The sequence below is a fragment of the Leopardus geoffroyi genome, chromosome B4 (genome assembly GCF_018350155.1).
Source record: "Leopardus geoffroyi isolate Oge1 chromosome B4, O.geoffroyi_Oge1_pat1.0, whole genome shotgun sequence".
In the NCBI taxonomy this organism is placed as follows: Eukaryota; Metazoa; Chordata; class Mammalia; order Carnivora; family Felidae; genus Leopardus; species Leopardus geoffroyi.
Window position 1 is genome coordinate 70,286,149 of NC_059341.1, and position 27,064 is coordinate 70,313,212.

The following is a 27,064-nucleotide window of genomic DNA, read 5'->3' on the forward strand; positions in this document are numbered from 1 at the left end:
TCGGATGCTTAACTGACTGAGCCACTCAGGTGCTCCTAAATGGGTGTTCTTTTAAAAAGCATTCCATCAATACAGAAATACACAAAGTGTAAATTAAAGGCTCTATAATCCCATTTCCATATAATAATCTGTAGAAGATATAGGAAAATTTAGTCATAAATGAAAAGATATATAATGAAAAAATGAGGCAATTATTAATTCTACAAAAATGTAATCTCAGCACACTCATTGACTCAGAAGTATTTACATGGTCATAAAATAAACACAATAACTGTGGATTTAACCAAAAATTTTAACATAGCCATACTGGGAAGATGGAGGAGGGCAGAGTGTAGTATAGGAGACTGAAAAATACTCCCTTACTCCTTTATGAATTAAGTGGCAGAAATATATGTATTTTATATAGCAATATGCATGTACATATGAGAAGAAACAGCTAAAAAAGTTAGTTGCTTCTGGGGAATGAATGGAATTTGGTCGAAAGGTGTCAAATTATTGGTGTTTGGTTATAAGCCTTTTAAAGCTACTTTATACTTTATGGATAATTACGATGTATCCAGGTTGGGATAAAGCTAAAAGAAATAGGATAGCAAAACACCCACATTTAAAAACAAAATTCTCTTGAAAATTTTATTAACATTTAATAACCATAAATCAGTCAGCATTTTCCAGTAGTTATGAAGTTTTTGTCTTAAAGATGAAATTTATTTCAAGTCTTCATGTAAAGCAATCAGACATGAATAAACTTTTATAATGAGCTTCTCAAACACATCTTTTTAATACCTCCTCTCTTTTTTCTTGAGAGGACAATAGCAATACTGTGATAGTATTATGATCTCTTTTTTATTCAAATGAACTGTTTTCAAGATTAACAGTTACTACCAAATCTTTATTTTTATTACTCTAAGGCAAGATAGAAACATGATACTTTAAAATTATTTTCAGTTTCCTATGAACTATTTTATAGTAAAAAATTATTTGGTACTAAGTGTTCTTTATGTTCAAATTCTAAAAGTAATCTTTAGTCCCCAACTGAACTCAAGATTTTTTAAAAAAAGTTAATGATATTTACATAATAAATATAATTTTAATCACTCAGTTCTTCTTCATCACTGAAATATGTGCTTTTCTTTATCCTTGGGCGTCTTGAATCATCTGATGTTGAGGGACCCCCTGAACTCGGTTTCCATTTTTTTTGTTCTTCTTCAATTTTGGCTTGCTGGAATGTGATTCAGAAAACAAACAAAACCAAACCAGGAATGTTTATTTACAGTGCATTATTTCAAAACATGGCAAAAACACACCATAAATGCCAACACTCCCCACCTTCCAGCTCATGCAGACATTCTACTTCATCAGAATATCCCACCTGCCCAAGTTATGTCCCAGATTCACTGTGTTACTCAAAATTATTCCAAGCAATTTCTACTAACAGGGACATTAAATGAAGCCTACTTTCCATCCTTGCTTGAGGTGGAAATGTTATATAAAATATGACATCATTTAACTAAAAGGAAAAATAAATTAATGCATGTGTTTGTAATTTATTAACTACAGACATTAAAACAAAATAACTTTATAGATAATTAGAAGATTATATGGCCTTATCAAGTTTCATATACTTGTATTAGGACCTTTAATGGTCAAAACTGTGTTTCTGGTTTGTTAAGTGAAGCTTCATTTAAAACCTATCTTTGATTTAATAAAATCTTCTCCATTCAGCTAAACTCACTTTAATCAAATAGTTCTGCTCAATTCCATAATGAAATTATAAGATACTGAAAATGTTGTAGGGTCTGGGGTGCCTGGGTAGCTCAGTCTGCTAAGCGAATGACTGTTGATTTTGGCTCAAGTCATGATCTCATGGTTTGAGATTGAGCCCTGCGTCAGGCTCCATGCTGACAGTGTGGAACCTGATTGGGATTCTCTCTCTCTCTGCTCCTCCCCTGCTCATGTTTTCTCTCTCAAAATAAATAAATAAACATTTAAAATAGTAATAATAATTTTAAAATGTTGTGGGGCCCTTAAAATCTAGAAAGACCCAATGGGGATTTTTCTATCACACCGCCCTAAAGACCTGAGTGAAACAGCCTGTCTCTTAAAGTTAAGAGGTAAAGGGGAGAGATGAAGGTTGCCATGAAATGATCAATAAAGCAAGCAAGAAATATAAGACCATGAACCCAAGGCAGCAATAGCATTTTTAAAAGAACGGTTTAGTACCTGGAAAGCTATGGCCTGACTAAGGCTGTCAAGGGCAGGATCTTCCCCTTCGTCTTCACTTTCTTCTACTTCTTCACTAAATTATTAAAAACAAAAAAATCAGAATGTGCTCAACCAATAGTAAAAATACAGTAACGTATTTAGTAAGAGTAGATATACATACATTTCTTCTTCTGGTTCAGGAATTTTCTTTTTTTTCTTTTTCTCTTTCTTCTTTGGAGGTTCACGTTCTCCAAGCATATTTTTAGGACAGGCATAACTTAAATGTCCACTTTCCTTTTGTTTCACGTTAAAAAGGAAAAGAAAAGAGCTGTATTTGTATGTTATTAATGGAAACTTGCCTGGTACCCTATGACTGAAGGCTTTGGAACTTAAAAAGGAATATTGTCACACTAGGAGTATCTATCAAGAAATAATACAACCCACTACTTTAATATTTAAAAGAAAGAGATTATGATGTTATAACCACCAATAAGCTACCTTAACAATAAAAGAATATTTTAGTAGTTTTACTAAGAACAAAAGAAGTATTCTTCCTTCAAACATTTCATTTTATTTAAAAATTTTTTTGACATTTATTAATTTTTTGAGACAGAGAGAGACGGTTTGAGCAGAGGAGGGGCAGAGAGAGAGAAAGACAGAATTGGAAGCAGGCTCTAGGCTCTGAGCTTGTTAGCACAGAGCTGAACATGGGGCTTTAACTCATGAGCTGCGAGATCATGACCTGAGCTGAAGTCAGACGCCCAACCAACTGAGCCACCCACATGCCCCTCTTCAAACATTTTAAGTCTCAAGATTCAGGGTATAAAACAATTCAAAGTTTAAATGGACCATCTATCTTAATGTAAAAATTTTAACTTATTATTTGATAAAATAGGACAAAACTTTCCTATTAACTTCCAATACATTCCTTACCATTGGTTTATTTATTTTTTTATTTTTTAGCTACATTTTATTGTTCAAAACAATTCATAAATCCATATTCAAGGAACATGGACATAGACCCTGACTCTTAATTGGAGGAATGAGTACCGAGGCCATTTTTTATGATCAACCATACCCACATGTACCTACAATGAAATGCTCTTCAAAATTACCTGTTACTCATAATTTGAAGACCATAGACTGATAGTTCATATATTTACCTGCACTTATAATGTGACATCCTCTGTACTTGGAATAATAAAAAAAAAAAAATCAACTGCTATGAAAGCATCAGAATCTTATTTCTGCTATTTACCCAGTCATTTCAGCTGCAGTACAGGGTGATTTACTTTCTAGTGGATGGAGTGCTGTGGAAACTTAAGAGAGGAAGAGATTTCTGATTTGGAATTACCAAGGCAGACTTTATGGAGGAGATGACATTGAATTGAAATCCATTGGTTTAAAAACAAATGGAAAATTTAAAGTCTTCCTCACTTTCCCATTTTATTTTAAAAAAATTTTTTTAATTTGAATTTTTATTTTTATTTTCTTTTTTCCCATTAATTTCACTTTGCTCCTTTCATATCTGGATTATACCTGCACTGTCCAATTGTTGTTAGCCATTAACTGTGATTCTCTGTGGCTACTTAGAACTTGTCTGAATTGATATACACTGTAAGGGTAAAATACATATTAGATTTTGAAGAAAAAAGAATATAAAATACCTTAATTTTTGAAAATATTAATTACATATTGAAATGATAATATTTTGGATATATACTGGGTTATGATATAAAAAGATATTAATTTTTGTCTGTTTCTTTTTTTAATGTGGCTAGTAGACAAATTACAATTACATTTGTGGCTAGACTAGCCACACTATTATAATGAGGTATAACATGGTTGAGCTCTAAAACATAACACAATGAACTATAATCTGAACATTAGCTCACTAAATACACTGAAGAAGTGACATGTAAGAGTAAGGGTGTGGGGAGAGACTGAGCCAGGATTAGAACAATAGAAGAGAAAAATAATCATGCTTTTCAAGTACATTTTAGAAAGCATTAAATAGACTGTGTACTTTATATATCTTGGGATATGGCTGAATGCAAGAGATGTTACTGTTAATGAACTGCTAAGTGAATGCACTTAGACAAGCATTTTCCAAACTGTTTTTGGAATAATGTCAATATACTCCATATATAAGAACAGTTTCAGAGAGAAGTAACTTAAGGGAAAACCAGGCTAAATAAATGTATACAGATTTGGGGAAGGGGGAAATTTAAGAAGTATAAAAATGTACAAAGTATAATATAACAAATTTATGCAACCACAAACCAAAAAGATTAACAGATTCATCCAGGATTTCTGACGAATCTATCTAACCATAACTACCCTTCCCTTCCTTTCTTTCTTAACAAAACTCAGGATCTGGAACACAATTTTTAAAACATTAACTTAAGAGGTGTTAGAATCACAGGAATTGACAGGATATACCGTCCATCCGTCTGTTTATATATATCTTTAGGGAACAAGGTGTTGAGTGTGGCAGTGAAGGAAAGGACCCCAACCTATTTCTTTGTATCTTCCATGTGATTTTGTAGCCAGGAAAATGGCTCTCAGTAAACCTTTCCCCATTTCCCCATTAATACCTCCGGACTCTTTTTTAAAAATATTTTATATAGGCATTTGGGAAACTGACAACAAGCCCTAGACTGATATTCTTGTGGTACCATCATTATTATGGGCCTTGTCATTATATTTTTCCTACTCACCAAAAGTTTAAACGGGTAATGACAAACTATAAGAACTAGGCAAGAAAACTTGGTGATAGTTCAGTTACAAGCATCCGCAATACTAAGTAGAAAAAAAAAACTCCCAAGTTTTAAAATACAGTATCTCATTCAGGATAGGTTGGTCATATGATAGTGTTTATACTGAACTGTGATGCTTAAACATTGGCAAACTATTATAGACACAAACAGTATCCTATTATTACAAAAATTTATGGGTCACAAAAATTTTTCAAGACAAAGTAAGTAACTAGTCTAGCACTTTTTAATTTAACAGTTTTTAAAGATTTAGAAACTGGAGAAAATACCACTCTATATTACCCAACTCAGGTTATCTTTACATACTACATTTCAATGGAGTTTTCTTACATGAGTTGATAGTCCCAAAGTAAGACAACTTTCATAACCTGGTTTTAGTAAGCCAGAAGTTTTAGAGAGCACAAATAAAACACTGATGTAAAAAATACCTTAAAATAAACTATGGAGAATTACATTAAGTTTTAGGTATACTCACCCCACATTCATAACACTTAGATTTATCAAAGTAGTTTCGTCTTCGGATGAACTCAGCTGCTCTTCCATTGTCGATAGCAATGCTTGCTTTTATCACTCTACCAAATAACTAAACCAGAGAAAAATGTAAATGCAGAAGGATGTATTTCATTGAAACCTAAAACTAGTTATTTGATTCCATTTCCTTAAACCTTCAATTCCATTTTAGATTACTTTAGCAATTGCCTACTCCGGTGTGACAAATAACATCCTGTAGAATAGATTCTTATTCCTTAGATTCTGCCAGTATTTATGGAACCAAATACAGTTTGACCTCTTTTCTAGAATTTAAATAAATGCCCTCAGAATCTATTGATATCCATGACTTGACCATCCACTGTAACCCCACATTTTTGGTCTGGATAAACACAAAGCCTTTTGGATTAAAAATCTTGCTGGGAATGAATGGCTTACCTGTTTGTTGTTTATTGCCCTGGTACAGTTTTGTGCAGAGTCTTTATCCAAAAATAAAATAAATGCAACTCCTTTGCTCTTCCTGGTATCTTTGTCTTTCATTATAGTAACCCTTAAAGCATAAACAAATAGCCAGTTAAAAATAATGAGGCAGCTGGAGCACCTGGGTGGCTCAGTCAGTTGGGCGACTGACTTCAGCTCAGGTCATGATCTCACGTTTCGTGGGTTCGAGCCTCGTGTTGGGCTTTGTGCTGATAGCTCAGAGCCTGGAGCCTGCTTTGGATTCTGTCTCCCTCTCTCTCTACCCCTGTCCTGCTTGTGCTCTGTCTCTCTCAAAAATAAATAAGCATTACAAAAAAATTTTTTTTTAAATGAGGCAGCAATAAATAAAAATATTAATGGACACTTGGAACATCGAAGTATTCAAAAAAGGGTTAGTAAAGCATTTACAAAGAGAAATTAGATATGGTTGATAAATCAACTATTTCTTCAAGTTACGGGATATCAAGAAGAATGGAAATGAGAAAACGTGACAATGATTTAACAAAAGTGAACACATCTAAGAAGTACCTGAAAAGTCAAACATTAATCAGAGATTGGAGAATGAAGTAAAGAGATTATAGAGAGAACAGAATCTTGAAGAGTAAGCATAATCCCTTTTTTCCACTAATTCCCTCCAAAGGAAAAAACAAAAATTGAGGTGTTCTCTTTTTGCAAAAGTAAATTGATTTACTTAAATTATTTTTCGTAGGTTTTAGAATCTAACTATATTTTCTTTAAAAAGTTTTTTATTTAAATTCCAGTTATTTAACATACAGTGTAATATTAGATTTCAGGTGTACAATGTAGTGATTCAACACTTCCATGTAACACCCAGTGCTCATCACAGCAAGTGCACTCCTTAATCCCCATCACCTTTAAGAATCTCCAGTTCTGTAGTTCCTAGCTGTACCATCCAAGGTACCTAAGTGATAGGGATGATGATAAGAGCAGAGACTGTTCTTTCTCCTGACCCTTTACACATCCCTAGTCCTTGGGACCCTTGCTCATTTTTTTCTTCTTTTTTTAAAAAAGATTTTTTTTAATGTTTATTTTTGAGAGAGAGAGACAGAGCACAAGTCAGGGAGGGGCAGAGAGAAGAGAGAGACACAGAATCTGAAGCAGGCTCCAGGCCCTGAGCCGTCAGCACAGAACCTGACATGAGGCTCGAACCCACAAACTGAGAGTTCATCGCCTGACCTGAAGTCGGATGCTTAACTGATTGAGCCACCCAGGTGCCCCCTTGCTCATTATATATCATTAAATATAGTTTAAAAATCAATGTTCAATAGGGCTCTCTGGAGAAACAGCTGATTCCAAGGCTGGGATAGGGTAGGAACAAGATGAACATGGAACATCTTGTTATGCCGGAAAGGAAGTACTTTAAAAAAAAAAAAAAAAGAGGGGTACCTGGGTGGCTCAGTTGGTTGAGCACTGAGTTTGGCTCAGGTCATGATCTCACAGTTCATGAGTTCAAGCCCTGCGTCTGGCTCTGTGCTGACAGTTCAGAACCTGGAGCCTGCTTCAGATTCTGTGTCTCCCTCTCTCTCTGCCCATTCCCTGCTCGTGCTCTGTCTCTCTCCAAAATAAACATTAAAAAAAAAAAATTAAAAGAAATGATGGGGCATGGCACAGGAATACAGAAACCAGCTTAAAGGAGCTCAGACTGGCCAAATCTAGGGCAATTTGAGTACCAAAATAATATTAAGTACTTATTAATAAGCCACAGAAAAAAGTAGTAATTTATAAGTCCATATTAAATAAATAAATGGGGGAGAAGGGAGGGTTTTCGCTTACAGCAGAATGTCAAAAGAAGTGCTAGATTTGGAAGATCACCACAATCATAATAAAGACTGGATCAGGCAAGAAGATGATTTGTTGATGAACAAATACTCAATTTAAATGAAATTTTTATGTGGAACAAGATATTTACATTATGTTAACAATGTTTTTCACAAACTGCTTATCAGTTGCAAAGGGGAAAAAAGTAATTTATACAGTGGAGAAATTACACCTTGACTAGGTGATCAAAATTATCACTAATGAGGGACACGCACACTGTATGGATCCCGACAGAAACTCCAGAATACAACAACACCTAGACAGTTACCAGCCAAAAGTACGTAGAACTCCAATGTAATCATGAGGCAGCATCAGGAAAACACAAAACGAGAAGGAAACCAAGATGAGAGAGAACTACATTCTTTATAAATGTTCCAAATTAAGGGGGGGCTAGAAAGATAGGATAGTTAAAATTAACCCTTAATTCTTGACTGTACTATAGGAGAAAAATTCTATGTGGGACATTATTAGGTCAACTGACAAAACTGGAACATGGATAATTGATTCAATAAAAGTATTTTATCAGTATACATTTATGCATTTGGTAACCATACTGTGATTACATAATATTATAACCCTATTTTTTTAGGAAATACATACTAAAGTATTTAGGAGTAAAGGGTGATGATGTTTGTAACTTACCCTCAACTCACAAAAACAAACTGTATATCTATACAGATACATATACACATGTATATACATACGTATATATGCATACATACACACTTACACGAGAGAGAGGACCAATGATAAAGTAAATGGGGCAAAATGTTAACAGGTGAATCTGGGTAAAGGATATTTGGATGTTCTTTGTACTATTTTTGTAACTTTTTAATAAATTTGTGATTATTTCCAAATAGTTAAAAAAAAAAAAAAAAGGTTCCAGACAAAGCTTAATAATTTTCTAAAACCTGAATTAACAGAACAGACAGGAGGACCCAAGTAAATAGACATTTTATTTAATATTACATTTCACATATTTAAATTTATTCTATTTCAATTTTGGGTTTAGGTACTTATATAGCAACTGGAATGAAATTGGAAAAAGATGCCACTATATTAAGGAAAAGGGGTACTTTTATTCATTCCAAAAGGGAACATAAGTTGAAATAATTTAGGGAAAAATGGGCAAAATGGTTTAGTTTCTAAGAAGAGTGCATCTGTTATTCATTAGGCTTAGAGGGAAAGAAGAAAAGCCAAACACTTGACAAAGCTTGTTTAGAGTTACCACAGTTAACTGAGGATATCTGGAACCTTTTTAACTAATTTTGAAAGAAATATGAAAATCTTTAACTTTTTGGAATCTGCATGTTTGTGAAGGTCAACTGAAGTCGTTAATCATTTTTCCTAAAGTACAGTTTCAGAAGTGTTCGTTTTCAAAGTCATCCTCAGTTAATGATGTCTCTCATCTGTCCCTTTTTTCATTCCCACAGCTTTGTCCACAACGGCACTGCTGTTTCAATAGTGTATTCTTACTAGTTCCCTTGATGTTAATGCTCTCATATGCTACTGGGAGTTTTTATTGAAGGACTAAATAAAATCATGTCATTCTTTTGCTCAAAAATCTTTGTTTCTTCAATTTGTGTATGTCTTGGTCCTGTAATCAATATCCATTATGATTTGGCTCCCACTTCCCTCATCTTTCACTACTTCTCACTCACAAACTATGAGGTCTAGCCACAAAAAACTACTTGATGTTTATGGAGCATGGCCTGTACTATTCTAAATTGGTGCCTTTATTCACATGGCTTCTATCTCCTTTCAACTCTCAATCTTTGTCCATTAAACATTTACTCATTCTTCAGAGTTCAGAACTTGTCAGTTCTCCAATCTCTTTACCTGGAAATAATTTCTCCTCCTTTCTGCTAGCCTCTACTGAAATCTATGTATAAATCATGCCTCATCAGACCTATTTTAATATAAACTCCTTGAAGATTGTCTCTGTAACCTCTATTAAGCCTAGCTCAGTATGTAAAAACAAAAATATAGATACAAATAGGAAACTGGTTGGGAATGCAAGCCGGTGTAGCCACTCTGGAAAACAGTATGGAGGTTCCTCAAAAAACCAAAAATAGAACTACCCTATGACCCAGCAATTGCACTACTAGGCATTTATCCAAGGGATACAGATGTGCTGTTTTGAAGGGACACATGCACCCCCATGTTGATAGCAGCACTATCAACAATAGCCAAAGTATGGAAAGAGCCCAAATGTCCATCGATGGATGAATGGATAAAGAAGATGTGGTATATATATACAATGGAGTATTACCTGGCAATCAAAAAGAATGAAATCTTGCCATTTGCAACCATGTGGATGGAACTCGAGGGTATTATGCTAAGTGAAATGAGTCAGTCAGAGGAAGACAAAAATCATATGACTTCACTCATATGAGGACTTTGAGAAACAAAACAGATGAGCATAAGGGAAGGGAAACAAGAATAATATAAAAACAGGGAGGGGGACAAAACAGAAGACTCATAAATATGGAGAACAAACTGAGGGTTACTGAAGGGGGTGTGGGAGGGGGGATGGGCTAAATGAGTAAGGGGCATTAAGGAATCTACTCCTGAAATCATTGTTGCACTATATGCTAACTATTTTGGATGTAAATTTAAAAAAATTAAAAATTAAAAAAAAATTCAACAAGAAAAACCACCCAATTAAAAAATAGCCTAAAGGGTTGAACTTCATCAGAGAATATATACGGATGGCAAATAAGTATATGAAAAGAAGTTTAGCATCATATGTCATTAGGGAATTATAAATTAAAACAATGACACACCACTAAACTTTATTAGAATAGCCAAAATCCAGAACACTGACAACATGCTGCCAAGATGGGGAGCAACAGGAACTCTTACTCCTTGCTGGTTGGAAGGCAAAATGGCATAGCCACCTTGGAAGATAATTTGGTGAAACATACTCATATCACATTATCCAGCAGTTATGCTACTTGGTATTTACCCAATTTGAACACTTAGGTCCACAGAAAAACCTGCACACAGATGTTCATAGCAGCTTTAGTCATAATTGCCAAAACTTGAGAGCAACCAAGATGTCTCTCAGTTAATGAATGGATAAATAAACTGTAGTGCATCTGGACAATGAAATAGGAATATTATTCAGTTCCCAAAAAGAAATGAGCTATCAAGCCATAAAAAGAAATGGAGAAACCTTAAATGCATGTTACTAAGTGAAAGAAGGCAATCTGAGAAGGCTATATACTCTATGATTCCAACTCTGATATTCTGGAAAAAGCAAAACTGTGGACATTAAAAAGATCAGTGGTTGCCAGGTGTAGGGAAGAGATGAATGAATAGGCAGAGCACACATGGCTTTTAAGACAGTGAAACTACTCTGGATGATACTATAATGGTAGATGCATTTGTCCAAACCCACAGAACATACACCACCAAGAGTGGCCACTAACGTAAACTATACACTGAATGATAAAAATGTGGAAACGTAGTTCATCGATTGTAACAAATGCATCACTCTAGTGTGAGACTTTGAGAGTGAAGGAGGGAGTCTGTATATGGAGGTATGGAGAATATAGGAAATCTCAGTACTTTCCACTCATTTTTTTCTGTGAACCTAAAACTACTCTAAAATATAAAGCCTATTAAAAATTAAAATTAAAATATTTTTTAAAGAAAATATTTCAGTGCTTGCTACAGATGGATGTAATGCATCTGGATTAATGTAACAGAATGTTTTAGTTTTTATGTTTTCAATTAGTTGAATTTTCAGTGTATAGACATTATTCAGTAACATAAAAATTTAATAATTAAAATAAACATAGCTTCTTATTCACATGAAAAAAAATAGGAAACTGGTTTTTCAAAAAGTGCATCTATTTTTTTATTCACGTGGTTAGCCAGTCACTCCATTAGCCTCAAGCCTAAGCACTATAAGCATTGATAATTAAAGGCCATAGAACAAGGTTTTTACTTTCAGAAAAAAGCTTAGAGTCTAGAGGTAGAGAGACCTATAAACCAATTATAATACACTATTTTGAAAGAGATATCTTCTACGGTAACAGAAAATAATTATTACACCAAAGATTCAAAAGCACAAATCTAGGATGATTCCCACGTTTCTAGCATGAGATGTACTCATTTAAGGTCATAATATGAAGCAGATATTATTCTGGGAAACCTCAGTGTTGTCGTAACACCTCCTTCTCACTCACCTAACCCTTACATACAAAGTAAATACATCACTAAGTATTACCCACTTTACATCCTAATGATCTCTCAAATCTGACCAGCCTCTGCTTTTCCACCTACACCACCTTAGTCCATATCTCTCTCCTGAGCTATGATTATAGCTTTTTTGACTGATCTCCCAGCATATGCTCGTTTCCCTCCATTCTAATTTCTACACTGAAGCCAGAATAAGCTTCTAAAAATTCAAATTATGTCACTCTCTCATTTAAAATCGTTTACCAGTGAATTCCTGGTATTCAACACGGCCAAAGAGAAAGATTAGGAGCCTGTTTCCATTCTAGACTCATCTTGTGCTCTCTCCCTCTTGTTTACTCATCTCTAGTCATATTGGCCTTCTGTTTCCTTTTTTAAAAATGTTTATTTTTGAGAGAGAGAGAGCGCAAGTGCACGCGTGCACACATGCGCACACCAGAGGGGGAGGGGCAGAGAAAGAGGGGTACAGAGGATCCAAAGCAGGTTCTGTGCTGAGAGCAGACAGCCTGACATGGGGCTCAAACCTACAAATCCAGAGATCATGACCTGAGTTGAAGTCAGATGCTCAACTGACTGAGCCACCCAGGTGCCCCTGGCCTTTTGTTTCTGGATCTCATTTTTCTCTTGCCCCAAGGCCTTTGTACAAGCCATTCCCTCTACCCAAAATGTTCTTCCCATTCTTTTTGCCCACCTTTTACTCAGCCTGTAGTTTCAATTCAAAGGATACGGACCCAGGTAAACCTACCCTGACTATCCAGATTAGATCAGGTCTTCTCTGTTATAGGTGCTTATAACTCTGTCTTTGACCTCATACAATTCTCATGGTTCATAATTATATATTTGTATGGAAATTCATTCAGAGATTCTGACAGATGAGAAAAACCAAGGAGAGGTAACAATATGGTTAAAGGAGTAGGCTCTGAAATAAAACTGTTAGATTTCAAATCCTGTCTGCACCACTAACTGGCAATATGATTTTAGGTTTACTGTGTGCTTCAGTTTTGTTATTTATATTATTAGGATAATAATAGTATTTACCTTAAAAGGTAGTTGTGAGAATTTAATGAGTTAATATATGTAAGAAGATTAGAATGATGCCTAGCATATTTATGTGCTCATTGTTAAATATCATTATTAGTGCTTTGACTGATAATGATTTTTCAAAACTCTGAAGACCCAAAATTTACCCAGAAGCATTTTTGATGATTTTGTTAGTAAAAGAGCAAGTTTAAAAGAAGTTAACTTCAGGATGCAAATGAACTTCCAACTGTTTAACATCCATTTATCCAAAGCTAGAAAAAAAATGACTGGCCAAAATAAATATGCTCTAAACTCTTGGGATTTTTAAATACAATTTTAAATTTATACCAAATATATGCTGGTTTTAAGATAGTCAGAATGATAGTACCTTGCTTTCACTTCTTTGCCCCATAATATAGTTGCACAATTGATTTAAAATAGTGAATTAGGGGTGCCTGGGTGGCTCAGTCAGTTAAGCATCCAACTCTGGATTTCGATTCAGGTCATGATCTCGGTTTGAGAGTTCCAGCCCTGTGTCGGGCTCTGTACTGACAACCTGGAGGCTGCTTAGGATTCTCTCTCCCCCTTTCTCTTTGCCCCTTCCCCACTTGTGCGTGCGTGTGCACCCTCTCTCTCTCTGCCCCCACTGCTCATGCTCTCTCAAAATAAACTTAAAAAAATAAAATAGTGAATTAAATATGAGAAGTTCCTATGGTCCTTCTGTAACTTTCAGCCCCAACTGATATTATCATCTCTACCATTTTTGCAGTCTTTCCAGATGGATCTCTAATCTTTCTATGAAAGCCAGAGAATATATTTTCTATTTATCAGTCTCATAAGCACTTTGCATGTCATAAGCATCGAAATACTTGGTATACTTGATAACATACCTTTTAGTAACCAAAATTATGTACTTAATCAGAGCCTTTATGTCTTCTATTGTATGAAAGAACCAGTTTTAATTCTTAGTAATATGGTAAGAAATTATGTTGTTTAAATAAATTATGATATATAAAGCAACACCAAGAAATCCTTAAACATGAGGGTGTATCTTTCACCTCACGTTTATAGTATAATGTCAAGTTTAAAAAAAGAAAACAGGGCACCTGGGTGGCTCAGTCAGTTAAGTGTCTGACTTTGGCTCAGGTCATGATCTCATGGTTCAGGAGTTCGAGCCCTGCATCAGATGCTGTGCTGACGGCTCAGAGCCTGGAGCCCGCTTCAGATTCTGTCTCCCTGTCTGCCTCCCCTCCCACCCCCCACTTGCACTCTCTCTCCTAGTCAAAAATAAACATAAAAAAACATTTTAAAAGACAACAAAATTGCACATATAGAATTGAGTCTTTAAAAAATTACCTATACATGTTTATATGTTCAGAAAAATGACCAAATTATACATAAAAAGCTTAATAGCAGTATTTTTCTTTACTGTATCAAATATCTTTTTTAATGAAAAATAATAAATCTTAGAAAAATGGAAAAGTAAATTCAGATAAACTTTTAAATGAAGTTTCAAAATCTGATGTGAATACTTACTTTACAACTTTGCCATATTTGGAAAATATCTGAAACAAAAGACCACAAAATAATTTACAAGTTAATTTAAAATCATAAGAAACATTAAATTCTCAGGTTGTATAAATTGACCACATTCTTTGTTAAAGCTTGCGAAAACTTTTAGCCTTCATTCTATAAAGCAGGCCCAGGGAGATAGAGAAACAACTCCACTCTTTATGTGTGGAACACTGAAGGCGCACACTGCACAGCTGCTGTGTCTCTGTGGCATATCCATGGCAACTATCAACCCCACCACAGCCCTAGAGAAGCCATGTGCTGTAAATATCAGCGCTGTGGGATATCATTATTCCTAGTCTACCCCATTAAGCAATCACTATTTCAGAAGACAGATCCTTAGACTGCTTAGAAAACAAAACATAAAACAGAAAAGCTACTGTAATGAAAAATCCATTCCCATCAGTCTGTTTTTCCGCCCATCCTTTCGTTGGTAGTTCTTTATACCTGGGCCCTATCTTTCCTTTTACTTCTGCATTTTCACCCTAAGCAATCTCATCTATTTCTGTTTCAGCCATTACCTATATACTAATAGTTCCTATTTATTATGTCTTAGAAAAGCCTTTCAGAATACATTGATGTCTACACAATCAATAATAAATTGAGTTTTATCATTAAGTTGTGTAATCCTGGAATGTAGTATAACTGGACTGCAGTGTTAGCAACACTGAATTTTGAAGACCAATACAGTTTTCTGTATAACACTTTCTAATGGCTCCTCATTTCACTCAGAGACCTTACCATGATGTATGTAGGCCCTACAAGGCACCCCTGCACGGTCTTACCTCCCTCTGATTGCCCTTCCTCTTCTCTCCACTTGATTTACTCTGTGCCAGAAATGCTTTTCCCCTAGACATCCACACAGCTGTTTTTCACTTTCTTTAGGTTTTTATTCAAAAGTCACCTTCTCAATAAGGGCTTTAGACTGTCCCTGTAAAATTTTACCTCCATTCCTGACCTAACATTTAATAACCTTTTATTTTTTTCAAATGTTTATTTATTTAGAGAGAGACAGACAGACAGACAGACAGAATCCAAGGCAGGCTCCAGGCTCTGAGCTGTCAGCACAGAGCCTGATGCGGGGCTTAAACTCACAAACTGTGAGATCATGACCTGAGCCAAGGTCGGAAGCTTAATCAATTGAGCCACTCAGTCACCCCTTGCCTCCTTTATTTTTACTCCTCAGCACCTAGCAGCATTAATTTAGTATCCAAATAATATCATTTGACTTTTTTATATTTCACATCTTTTTTTTTTTTTTAATCTTGCTATGTTATGAGTCCCAAGATAGATTTTCATCTTTTTGTTCATTGCCGTGTTCTTGGTACTAAGAGCGCTTAGCATAGTTAAGTTTTCAATAAATACAGACACATCTCTATTTTGATGCAAAAGAAGCTGGAGTTCATTTTCTCCTCTGTTCTTTGAGAGGCAAGCTATCTCAATTAAGTAATTAATCAAATACTATGTATCACCTATGCAGCATCTCTGTATTTAACATCTACCCAAAGAAGCAGAGTAGAGGGCACACTTGGAAGAAAGGATTCATGTTATTCCTTCCATTTCCTCTCAACTACTCATCTGCAGGACAGGGACAGCAGGAAATTTTGTTCTCTGTAAGGTGGAGAGGAGAAAGAAGATGTTGGATTTTCCTCCCTCAATCACCCCTATCCTGAATTGAAAATAACATTTATTAAACTGTTAAATTTCAACCATATATATAAATTTAAATACCCTTTCAGAATTTGAGGTTTAGTAAAGGGGTCTGTTTGCTTTTATCAGCCCTTTCATCCAAAACCTCTATTCCACCAATCTCAAAAACTCAAATTAGCAATCAGGAAAAATTAGCCTATCATAAGTTGCTCCCACTTCATTATGCTAGCTGTGTCTTCTATGTTTATAACGAACTTGTTATTCTCACTGCAAACTTTCCTTGGAAATTATATAAATGTCAATTTTTTTACTTATTCATGTTTGCAACAGAGGTCTTTGCTATTCATGACTTAAGTGCATTGTAATGTAGTAAGAATTTTGCCAAAGAGAACTGTTTGCTTAAGCTACATTTGTACCTCAGATAGAGAATTCAGTAGATAGTTGCACTAAAAGTTACTTACCCGGTATAAGTCATTGTTGGTCAGGGAAAAGGGCAAGTTGGATACATACACTGTGCTTTTACTTGGGGCCAATCCACCACTCATTTCTAAAAAGGAAAACAAACCACAGAGGCAATCTAAACCAGGTATTCTTCATTCCAACCAAAACCAATATGGACAATCAATGATGTAATTATGCTAGATTTAATACACCTTCCTCACTTTTTAGGATTAGAAGCAATGACTCTAGCTGGATGAATTAAGGAATTTCTTCTCCCCAGACACCACTCAAAAGAGTTTTCTGGTCTTTCTTTTAAGTAAAGGCTTTACACTAACCATTCCAGTGCTGGATTATGGTGTGAAGGAAGAATGAATTTAACAGATGAATAAAAAACTGAGGCTGAACTTAACCTTCTCTCAGGCTAAGAGCAAGAAAGTGCTTTTCCATAAGGTTTCATACCTTGCCCACCACATAAGAACTTGGTAGTTCTGAAGGAACCTTAGCCGCTCATTTTCACTAATGCTTTGGATTTCGGTACCTTTTTGGTTGTTTTAATATTTTTCTCTAAAGTGGTATGAAGAGAAAATGTTAGCCTCATATTCTGATGGTGTAAAGTTCTTTCAAATCATTAATTTTGTATATTATTACTAAATAATTAAGTGATACATTTTACTACATGAATAAGTTTCAGTACCTTGAAAGATACTGACCTGTATATGTACCTTAGTTTACAAATATAATGTCATTAATTTTCATTGCATATTTTACAAAACAGATTATCTGTGAAAATTATATCGTACTCAACCAGGCTCAAAATTTCGATTTAAAAAGCCTGTGTGATGTGTACTTGAGAGGGGGGTAGGGGACATCACAAACGGCAAAATATTGACTGTAAGGCATGCCAATTCGCGGATTAGTGGGAGAACTGCTAGATACTGCTTGAGATGTTTTTGGGGAATTTATTAGACAACTTCAGGAACTCAACATCTTCAAAGTTTCCCGTTTGAAAATATACGTTAGCCATTCTGGTGAGAACTGCGAAGGGCGGGCAATGATAAATGGCCCGGAATAATAAAGGATGGCGGGGGAGAAGGGTAGATCGTTTGGGCGGCCGGGTCCGGGTAGGAGCTCGCTGGGAGAAAGCCCGCAGCTGAAGAGTCGTTTACCTTGAGGTGGGGCGGGCCGGAAAGACTAGACCGCGAGCCCTCCACTCAGCTGGGCTCAACCCGGACTCTTCCTCGTCCCCCGCTGGGGCCTGGGCATCCCGGGTCCTAGGAGGGGTCAAGCGCCGAAAAGTAGGAAAGCAGCGAAAGCAACGCCTCTTCCTGGCGGTAGCTAGATCCAAGCACCGGAGGCGGGCCTAGAGGCGGGCGCTCTTGCTTACGTCCTTGAGCGCGCCGGAAGTGCCTGCCTAGGCGAGCGGCGACGAGCGGACGACTACATTTACGGGGTCTCCCGGTGGCCCAGAGTCGGTGAGCGCCTTTTACCTTTCCGAGGTGCACGGGGCCGAGCGCGCGGGCCGTTACGCCCAAGGAGAGCAGGCGGGCGGGTGTTTTCTGTGGCGGGACTTGGAGACTCCCGTTGCATTTGAATCGTGCCCTTGCGGTTGAGGGTGTGGAGACGCAGTGGAGTTTGGAATAAAGGAAACTGTTGAGTCTGAGGCACAGGTTTGCTTCTCTTTAGCTCCTTATTATGCAGAAAGAGGACTGAACTATGTAACTTCAGTGACCCAAGAGGAGTTAGGAAGTCGATAAATTTATAGAATGTGTTCGATGTACCCCGTTCAGTCTTAGGCACTTTGAGAGCCACAAAAAAAAGTGTAAAACAGGCCTTTTTCTGGCGGATATCTCAGTCTAGTTGGGAGACAAGGTCAACTTGAATTCACAGACTGACTCATCTTGAGTGTTGATATGGACAAATGTTGGACTTTTTGGCGCCTTTTTTCGTCCTGTAAATCTGTAATGGGCTCACACTGCTTTTTCTCTTGAGAGGAGGTAAACGGGCCCATCATTCCTACAGAAAAATCAGAAACTAATGCAAGGTAGTTTATACTTCTGCCCACCAGCACACACAGACCAGACCTGTAACCATTACCTGGGAGTCTGCGTGCCAGCAGCCTGGAATCTAGAGCCTCTCCTGGAGTCTGCACAATCAATCCAGATTGAAGTCGTTGTCTTCTAGAAAGAAGGGAGTGCATCCAGGCGCAGCTGAATTTTGAGAGGCCCGAACGCCTCTATGTCTGCCAGGGGACCGCTGGGACTAATTCTCTTGGCAAACTTGTGGCCAGCCAAAACTACCATGTTTCACATCCCCGTTATTCTTGGTTACCGCCCAAGATGTAAGCCCCTTTGGTCTTCTATGCTACACCCTCATTCCCATGCTGCTTTGTACTTCCTCTCCCTTGTTTTAGGCTATCACTGTTTCTCCCTCCTTTTCTTACACATTTCGCCCCTCAACACAACAGCTGAGCCCACTGAAACTTCTAATTCCCTGCCTAACAAACTCTTACATTGTCAACCTCTTTATGGAAATTCTTTTATCTCCTGACCATTACTAACACTTGGCTTTTGCCTTCAGCCCTTTCAGTTGAGCCCTTTTTCTAACACCTGCATTTAAGGTTAACTGATGGCTGTTGCCATACAGAACTAATTTCACTTCCTCAGAATATTTTTCCTGCCCCCAGGGTTTTCGTGGAGGTTCTTTTCTCTCTGCAGCATTTGATTTCTCTGACCTTTCTTCTACCTCTTTGTGGATAATTCCTACACCTGCTAAAGTTTTCAGTTTTCCTTTGACTTTCTCTGAGGAGTATTTTGTAAATGGCACCCCCCCCCCCACCACCACCGAGAGACTTAGGTACCCTTGCCATGTGCTAAGTGCCCTCAACTTTCCTCATCATAGCACTGAACACATGTATCATATTTAATTGCTTCTCTCTTTGCCTTCTCTACTAAGCTAGGCTGTGGAGGAGGGACTGTTATTTGTCTTGTTAATTTTTGTAACTGGTGCCTAATAGGCAGGTCTTTCCTTCCTTCCTTCCTTCCTTCCTTCCTTCCTTCCTTCCTTCCTTCCTTCCTTCCTTCCTTCCTTCCTTCCTTTTTTAAATGTCTATTTATTTTTGAGAGAGAGAGACAGTGAGCATGAGTAGGGGAGGGACACAGACAGAGGGAGACACAGAATCTGAAGCAGGCTCCAGACTCTGAGCTGTCAGCACAGAGCCACACTTGGGGACCTGAGCCGAAGTCAGATGCTTAATTGACTGAGCCACTCAGGTGCCCCCAGGTATTTCTTTGATTTCAGTTGCTGCAGGTAGTCTCAGAAGTCAAGAGTTGACATGTCTTTTGACTTTAAAATGGAAGAAGCTTTGGAAAGGGGTCGGCTGCTATTTAGCTTCAGCTGATAGTGGCTGTGTGAACATGATCCCAGTGTTGCCAGAGCATGTAGTTGTTTCAATAACAGTTGGAAACATGGTTTTTAAAAGTGATCTCTGCCAGTTAAGTGTTGTCAATGGAATAAAGTTTTATAGAAAAAAACAAACAAACAAACCTGGGTCAGACATGTGTCATGTGGCCTACCAGTCACCAGTTTGGAATCTGCTTTAGTGTTGGTATGGTATAGAAATGGGCTTTGAGGAGAATACTAGATTTTGAGCTGAGTCTTCATGGATGGTTTGAAGTTGAATGAGAGAATGGAAAGAGGTATTGTAGTTTGGAAAATAGGTCAAACAGCTCCAGGCTGGTGTGTGTTACTTTGTGGCACAGTGAGGAAGCTGGCATGAATGATCTTTTTGGGGAGAACTGGAGTTTAGGTGAGAGGATAGAAGGATCATATGAAGAGCAGAGGAGTTTGGATTTGTTACAGTTAGTTAATGTGAAAAATCTGGATTCTTGATCAGGGAAACTTCAGGTGTGGATGATGTATCAGCAAAGTTAACTGAATATCCCTTTTTAAAGGTGAAATAGAGGGCGAAAGACTGGAAGGAGGCTGATCAGTTAAGACTGATGTGCAGTAAGATTTAGATTTGTAAGCATAGATAGGCAAACATCTGGTATTTTTGTCTACTTGTATAATTTCAGTTACTTGATCATTTACACTGAACAATCAGGAATTTCCTAAGCATTTAATACATTGCAGTGGGGCTTACATAAGAGATATCCTTAAAGCACTGAAAAGTCAATTGTGAAACTAGTAATGCAGCACTTTAAGTTATATGGTTATTCTGAAGCAATCAGTGGTCTCCTTACCTTTAGTCTCTTTCTTCTTTAATCTATTTTGTATACTGCCAGGTCAGTCTTCTGGAATGACATTTTTCTTGCAACTTATTTCTAGACTTAAAAGCCTACAGTGAACTTCTCTAGCTTTTTCCTCTGTTTGAGCATTTAATGCCCTTGAATTTGTTCTGTCTTTGCCTGTTACCTTTGTGAAGCAATGCGATATGATGGAAGGGGCTTGGGATTTAGAGTTATGCATACATGGGGCGCCTGTGTGGCTCAGTTGGTTGGGCGTCCGACTTTGGCTCAGGTCATGATCTCACATTTCAGGAGTTCGAGCCCTGCATCGGGCTCTGTGCTGACAGCTCAGAGCTTGGAGCCTTCTTTGGATTCTGCGTCTCTCTATCCGCCCCTCACCTTCTCATGTTCTGTCTCTCTCGCTCTTAAAAAATAAATAAGCATAAAAAAAAAAAGTTATGCATACTTGACTGATTCCAGGCTTTGGCTCTGTGATTTGAGCTTTTCAGAGCCTCTGTATTTATGTGGGTTAGGAGAGATAATATCTACTAAAGGGAAGAAAATGAAAGCCTGTTATTCCTGTGCAGGCTTTTTCCCCATTCCTTTATAATGCAAATCTGCTTTGGTCAGTTCCATCTTTCTCAGGCGCATCTTCCATAATAATTCCTTAACCTTCTTTCAGATTCTACCATCATACATCCACATTTGAGCAATCTCTCAAGACTTTATTTAACTTTTCTTGGCTTTTTAAAAAATTTTTTCCCATATTTGTTTATTTTGAGAGAGAGAGGGGTGGGGGAGAAAGGGGCAGAGAGAGAAAAGAGAATTCCAGGCAGGATCCGTGTTGTCAGTGCAGACCCCAGTGTGGGCTCGAACTCACTATCCATGAGATCATGACCTGAGCCAAGATCAAGAGTCCAACGCTTAACCGACTGAGCCACCCAGGCCGCACTCTTGGCTTTAACTAACTTTCCTATGCTTCTCTCTCCATGATCACTGAACAGTGATTTTAGTAGATATTTTGCTCTATTTTGACCATGTTAATTGGCATTTGTGTTAGTTTTTTTTTTTTTTTTTCACAGACCTTCAATATGTTCAAAAATACATTTTTAATTTAGTTCTGGAATTTTAAACATTTTTCAATAAAAATAGTATTATCTAATTTTTAGACTCAAGGCAGTCCTTAAGAGCTTCTTGTTTCAATTTAGGGTGTATGGAAAATGTTTACCTTGCTTTAAGGTCAGTGTATCTCATCTTGAGATGAGAGTAGTTTAAAATTTTTGAAAAGTGTAAGTGTTCCATCCCAGGCCAATTATATAGGGATTTCAGAGGACGGGGCCTAAGCACTGGTATGTTTAAAGCTCTTTAGATGATTCTTTTTTTTTTTTTTTTTAATTTTTTTTTTTTTCAACGTTTATTTATTTTTGGGACAGAGAGAGACAGAGCATGAACGGGGGAGGGGCAGAGAGAGAGGGAGACACAGAATCGGAAACAGGCTCCAGGCTCTGAGCCATCAGCCCAGAGCCCGATGCGGGGCTCGAACTCACGGACCGCGAGATCGTGACCTGGCTGAAGTCGGAGGCTTAACCGACTGCGCCACCCAGGCGCCCCCTTTAGATGATTCTTAAGTGCAGCCAGTGGTAAGCACTGCTTTAGGTGCTAGGACTAAAGGATTCTCATTGATACCTTTTTCTCAAGAATGAAGTGGCATTAGTGTCATGAGAATTGTGGTAGGAGCCATAATCATAACCTTTTTTTAAGATTTTACTTTTTTAAAAGTAATCTCTATACCCGACATGGGGCCCAAACTCACAACCCTGAGATTAAGAGTCCCATATTCCAATGACTGAGCCATCCAGGTGCCCAGGAACCATAATCTTATAGTGCTGGTTGGAAGTTTTCTGAATACTTGTTTGCCCCACTCCCCGAAACATTTCGTAAGCTGAATGGCATTAAAGAAAGAGGTAATTAATTAATGTTTTGTAAAAGCAAAAATCTTCTTTTGATTTCTTTTGGTTAGTGTGAACAGGTACTAATGTAGGTCTTGGCAAAAGCAAAGTGGCATAAATTGAACTTGAGATAGCAGGGGGAACCTGTAATTAAAAGGTATAAATCAGTATTCAGGTTCCCCAGAATGGCTCATGTGGAGATCATATGAATAATATGTCTGTTTATTCAGCCAGTATTTAATAAACACCTTTACCCTGCTAAACAACAGGAGTAAGAGAGGCACACGGTCATTGCCTTTGCAGTAGTGTTGAGTTTGAGAGGAAGGAGTGGAAGAAAAGTAAATTGCATATGATGCTATATAGTACTGTCATAGCAAGATACTTCAAGAGTCTCAAAGAAAGAACAACATTGTTCTTTCTGGAGAATATAAGAGAACCTGACATTTAAGTGCATCCTGAAGGAAGAGTAGAGGGTGAAGGCAGCTAGGATCTAGGCAGAGGAAAAGCATGCCAAACTGTGGTGGTGAGAAATAGTGGCACACTTACAGAACAAAAACAAGTTTGATAAGTCTGGAGGTTCTGGAGACTATTAGGGAAATGGTGGGGGTGAAGCTAGAAAGGCCGAAGCAAGGTCACAGATAAGCCTTTTTTTAAGGTTAGGGTTGAATCCTCATTCAACCCTGGTGGGGACCCACTGAGAGATTTTTAAATCAGATGTCTTACCAGGGTGAGCATTCTGGCTACAATTTCTAGAGTGAGGAAGAAGCAGGGAGACCAGTGTTTTACTACTGGGGAGTCCAATGGCTAGACTAGGAACATCTGATATTTATATATTGAGGTGAGAGAAATAATTGGATTTAATGAATAGTTAAATATGAAAAGTTCTGGGTCTTGTGTGATTCGGGTTTCTGATTTGGGCTGTTGGGTACCTGGTGGTGTCATTGACTAAAATGGGGAAGACAGGAGATGAAGCAGGTTTCTGAGAAGTGTGAACTATTGGCATGTTGAATTACAGATGTCTGTGAGACATCTGCTTGAATGGAGTCAGGATGGGAGTGAAATCATTTATCTAGAGGGGCCATATTACCAGCATTAATAAATTGACTCCATGAACACTGAACACATTGTGCAAATTGTTCTAGGTGCTTAATATTAATCGTTGAATAACATAGAGATCCCTGCTTTCATATAGTTCATATTCTTAGTAGCAAGGGACCAATAATATGCATCAAAAATAATTTACATAATATCTTAGATAACTAGTGCGATGATTTAGGGTGGTCTGGTAGACAGGTGACATTAAGAAGGTGAATATTGAGGGATGAGGAAGTTAACCAGATACCTGGAGAAAAGCTTTCTAGGTTGGGGTGGGAGTGGGGGTTGGAATTGCCTGTGCAAAGGTCTAATGCTCATCTAGAGTATGAGGTCATATGGGGCTTTTCTATTCACTAACCATGGTTTGCTATTAAAGTAGTTATTAATGAAAATAAAGAGTGAAAGGAATGGGTTTAGAGAGGAGGGAAAGCTATTTTTTTTTTTATTCTGAGTTTTTTGTTTTGTTTTGTTTTGTTTTTATTGTAAATGTGTTTAGGGCCAAAAAGAGCCGTGTGCACAGTTATTCTATAGTTTAAGCTGCTACTAGAACCAGTTTGGATAAGTTGAAAAATTACTGCTACCATAACCAGTTTGGATAAGGTGGAAAATAGATCTAACTGTGGATTCAAAGTGTGAATGGTTTGACACAAGGATTATTGCCTGTGACTTTGTGTTTTCTCAGTTTCTAGGCTACTATGACCAAATTCCCATCTTCCCTATCCTCTTACCCCTCAACTGAAGTTAACATAATAATGGTTGGCTTAGTGGAGTGTTCTGAGAAAGGTTTATTTCTTTTCTGGATTAAATATACCATGATGGTATATTAAACATACTCTCTAATGAATATGGCATAAGAGAATGCAATTTTTATAATTTAGAACTAGTTCTTAGCAAACTTCTAGATGAAGCTTATGTTCTCCATACTGAATTCTAATTCTGTTCTCTGCCTTATTGTGATATAGAGGGTCCTTCCATTTTTCAGTTCTGTTCTTCAGTTTTCATATCCTTTTGGATCAGAGAACTTTACTGGAGTACTTCTGAGACTCCACTAATGGGAGATTAGTGAAGTGATTACACGGTAAGTAATATGATCACTTCAGTGAGAGCATCTTTGTTTAAATTTAGATGATTGGCTTCTAGTTGTGGAATGGGTCAATTTCCTAAATCTGGATAATGTCATAAATAACATGCTGCTAATCAGAAGGTTGTTGAAAAGATTACCTTTTCCCTTCTCTGTTGTCTTAATTCAAGATTCAGTTTATGACCTATCTTCTTTACTGCCTAATATTATTTCTTTTCTTTTGTATGTAATCCTCAAACTGTGTCTTCTGTTTTGTTTTACTAACAGTACAAGGTTGCATATGGAATACTCTGTTTATACTCCTGTTTGCCTAATTATATAGATTTCTTAAGAATAGGGGATGTTTTATAATTTGACATGGGCTTCACCAGTGCTGTTTGAATTTTTGAAGTGTTAAATACTGGTGGATGATAATTATTTTACTCCACCAAGCTGTATTTAGTCTTACCATTTTGTAGTGTTCTACTATTTTTATATTCTTTATTCTGAAAATATATGGTAATTTAGATAATAAAGCATTGTATTCTGATAGTGCTGTTTTGTAAAAACATTAATAGGTATAGTAAGAGTACATGTAAGAACTAGATACCTGTATATTCTGTAAAGAGGTCAATATTTAGCATACTCACCAGTTAGAGATAGCTTTAAAAAATGAAATAATTGTTACAGAAGAGTATAGTCTAATGTTTATATTTAATCATTGTATTATAGACATTTAAGCAATTTATTATTTTTTGTAAAGGAGACTAATTTCCTTTTATAGAATTATTCAATTGTGTATAGTAATTGAAATTTTAAATTAAGATCTTTCTTTTATTTTTATTTATTATTTTTTAAATGTTTATATTTATTTATTTTGAGAGAGAGAGAGTGCGTGCGCGTGAGAATCCCAAGCAGGCTTCCACTCTGTCAGCGCAGAGCCCAAGGCGGGGCTCTATCTCACAAACCATGAGATCATGACCTGAGCCGAAATCAAGAGTCAGACACTCAACCGACTGAGCCACCCAGGTGCCCCTCAACTTTTTAAAGTAAAAAGAATTTATTTATTTACTAAACATTTTTACATTTAACTGATTTCGATAGCTCCCTGTAAGATGAATACTCCACTGGGGCATCATCAAACACGGAGTTAAATATGCAAAACTGTTTTAGGATTAACTGTAGGAATTGAAATTGTAGTAATGTTAGTGCAATGAGTAGCTGTTTCATTGTTGCTGTTTGTTTCTAGTAGAAATTAAGTTTAATATACAGATTGATACCCTACAGAAGTGGTAGTTATATTCAGCAAATTCATCTGGGAGTTTGCCAGATAAATTCATGTTTTTGTTTTTGTCTTTTACTGTGTTAAAATACACATAGAATTTACCATTCTAACCATTAAATATACAATTCATGGGTATTAGTAAGTACATTTACATTGTTGCAACCATCACTCCCATCCAACACTTTTCATCTTCCCAAACTAAAACAACATACTCATTGAGTGGTAAGTTTCTATCAGATAATGTACATTTATTTTGGCTTTTTTCTGCTTCCACTTGTTGAGTCATCTCCAGATTTTAGCTTTGATTCATTTTGTTCATATTTAACTCTTTCACAAATACATTTAATTGGTCTCTTGTCTCTTGATGATGTATATTCTAGGCATTCTATTTTGAATTCTTATGTTATTATATTTTTAATTTTGCCTTGTACTTGCTGCTTTGTTTCCAATTTGACTTTCTTTGCTACTTTTTTTTTAAGCTTCTGTAAATTGTAGATTGATTAAAGTAGAAATCTTTTGAGGTAATAGCAATAAAATTCTATTATTTGTCTTGTAGACTTCCAGGCAGAAAAAGGAACTAGATCAGGAGTGACCTCTAAATTTAAGACTGTAAAAAGAACTTTATTTTTGCATGTGGCTAGTGAGCACAAAATTTCTATGTAGCAATTAAATGGGCCTAATCTTTCCAGTAGAGCCACTCCTATCCTTTGAGTTTCTGGTAAAGTGGTAGATAGAGCTGCAGGCTTGAGTAGACTTAGATTCCCCACTTTTTT

General features: G+C 36.8%; 2 protein-coding genes across 15 annotated transcripts in view; one reads left to right on the forward strand and one right to left on the reverse strand.

The window, feature by feature from the left end:
* Positions 1 to 616: 616 nt before the first annotated feature.
* On the reverse strand, positions 617 to 18,033 carry ZCRB1 (zinc finger CCHC-type and RNA binding motif containing 1). 2 transcript variants are annotated; one of them, XM_045465846.1, is made up of 8 exons: positions 17,843 to 18,033; positions 16,697 to 16,782; positions 14,550 to 14,578; positions 5,907 to 6,018; positions 5,455 to 5,562; positions 2,384 to 2,496; positions 2,221 to 2,296; positions 617 to 1,219 (listed from the first exon to the last, which is right to left on the reverse strand). In XM_045465846.1, exons 2-8 carry the CDS (start codon positions 16,778 to 16,780, stop codon positions 1,088 to 1,090), a joined length of 654 nt encoding a protein of 217 aa, XP_045321802.1. In that variant the 5' UTR covers positions 16,781 to 16,782; positions 17,843 to 18,033; the 3' UTR covers positions 617 to 1,087. The 2 variants fall into 2 exon arrangements, with proteins under 2 accessions (XP_045321802.1, XP_045321803.1); XM_045465847.1 differs by lacking the exons at positions 14,550 to 14,578; positions 16,697 to 16,782; positions 17,843 to 18,033 and adding an exon at positions 12,739 to 12,858.
* A 16-nt stretch (positions 18,034 to 18,049) lies between these two features.
* Positions 18,050 to 27,064, forward strand: part of PPHLN1 (periphilin 1) — a 135,101-nt gene continuing 126,086 nt past the window's right edge. For 4 of the 13 annotated variants that reach the window (XM_045465831.1, XM_045465836.1, XM_045465839.1 and 1 more), the window contains exon 1: positions 18,058 to 18,148. The gene's annotated coding sequence lies outside the window, so the exon portion shown is untranslated. Of the gene's footprint in view, positions 18,149 to 25,893; positions 26,056 to 27,064 lie in introns of those variants that run through there. The other 9 variants (XM_045465838.1, XM_045465843.1, XM_045465832.1 and 6 more) reach the window with 6 other exon arrangements.

Bases quoted from the DNA above. Each gene is read 5' to 3' on its own strand.
- ZCRB1 (XM_045465846.1), bottom strand. From the start codon at position 16,780: ATGAGTGGTGGATTGGCCCCAAGTAAAAGCACAGTGTATGTATCCAAC. The intron at 5,563-5,906 runs GTAAGCCATTCA...TCTCTGGTTTAG, and splicing joins GGGCAATAAACAACAAACAG to TTATTTGGTAGAGTGATAAA. The intron at 2,297-2,383 runs GTATGTATATCT...TTAATAATTTAG, and splicing joins CCTGAACCAGAAGAAGAAAT to TGAAGAAGTAGAAGAAAGTG.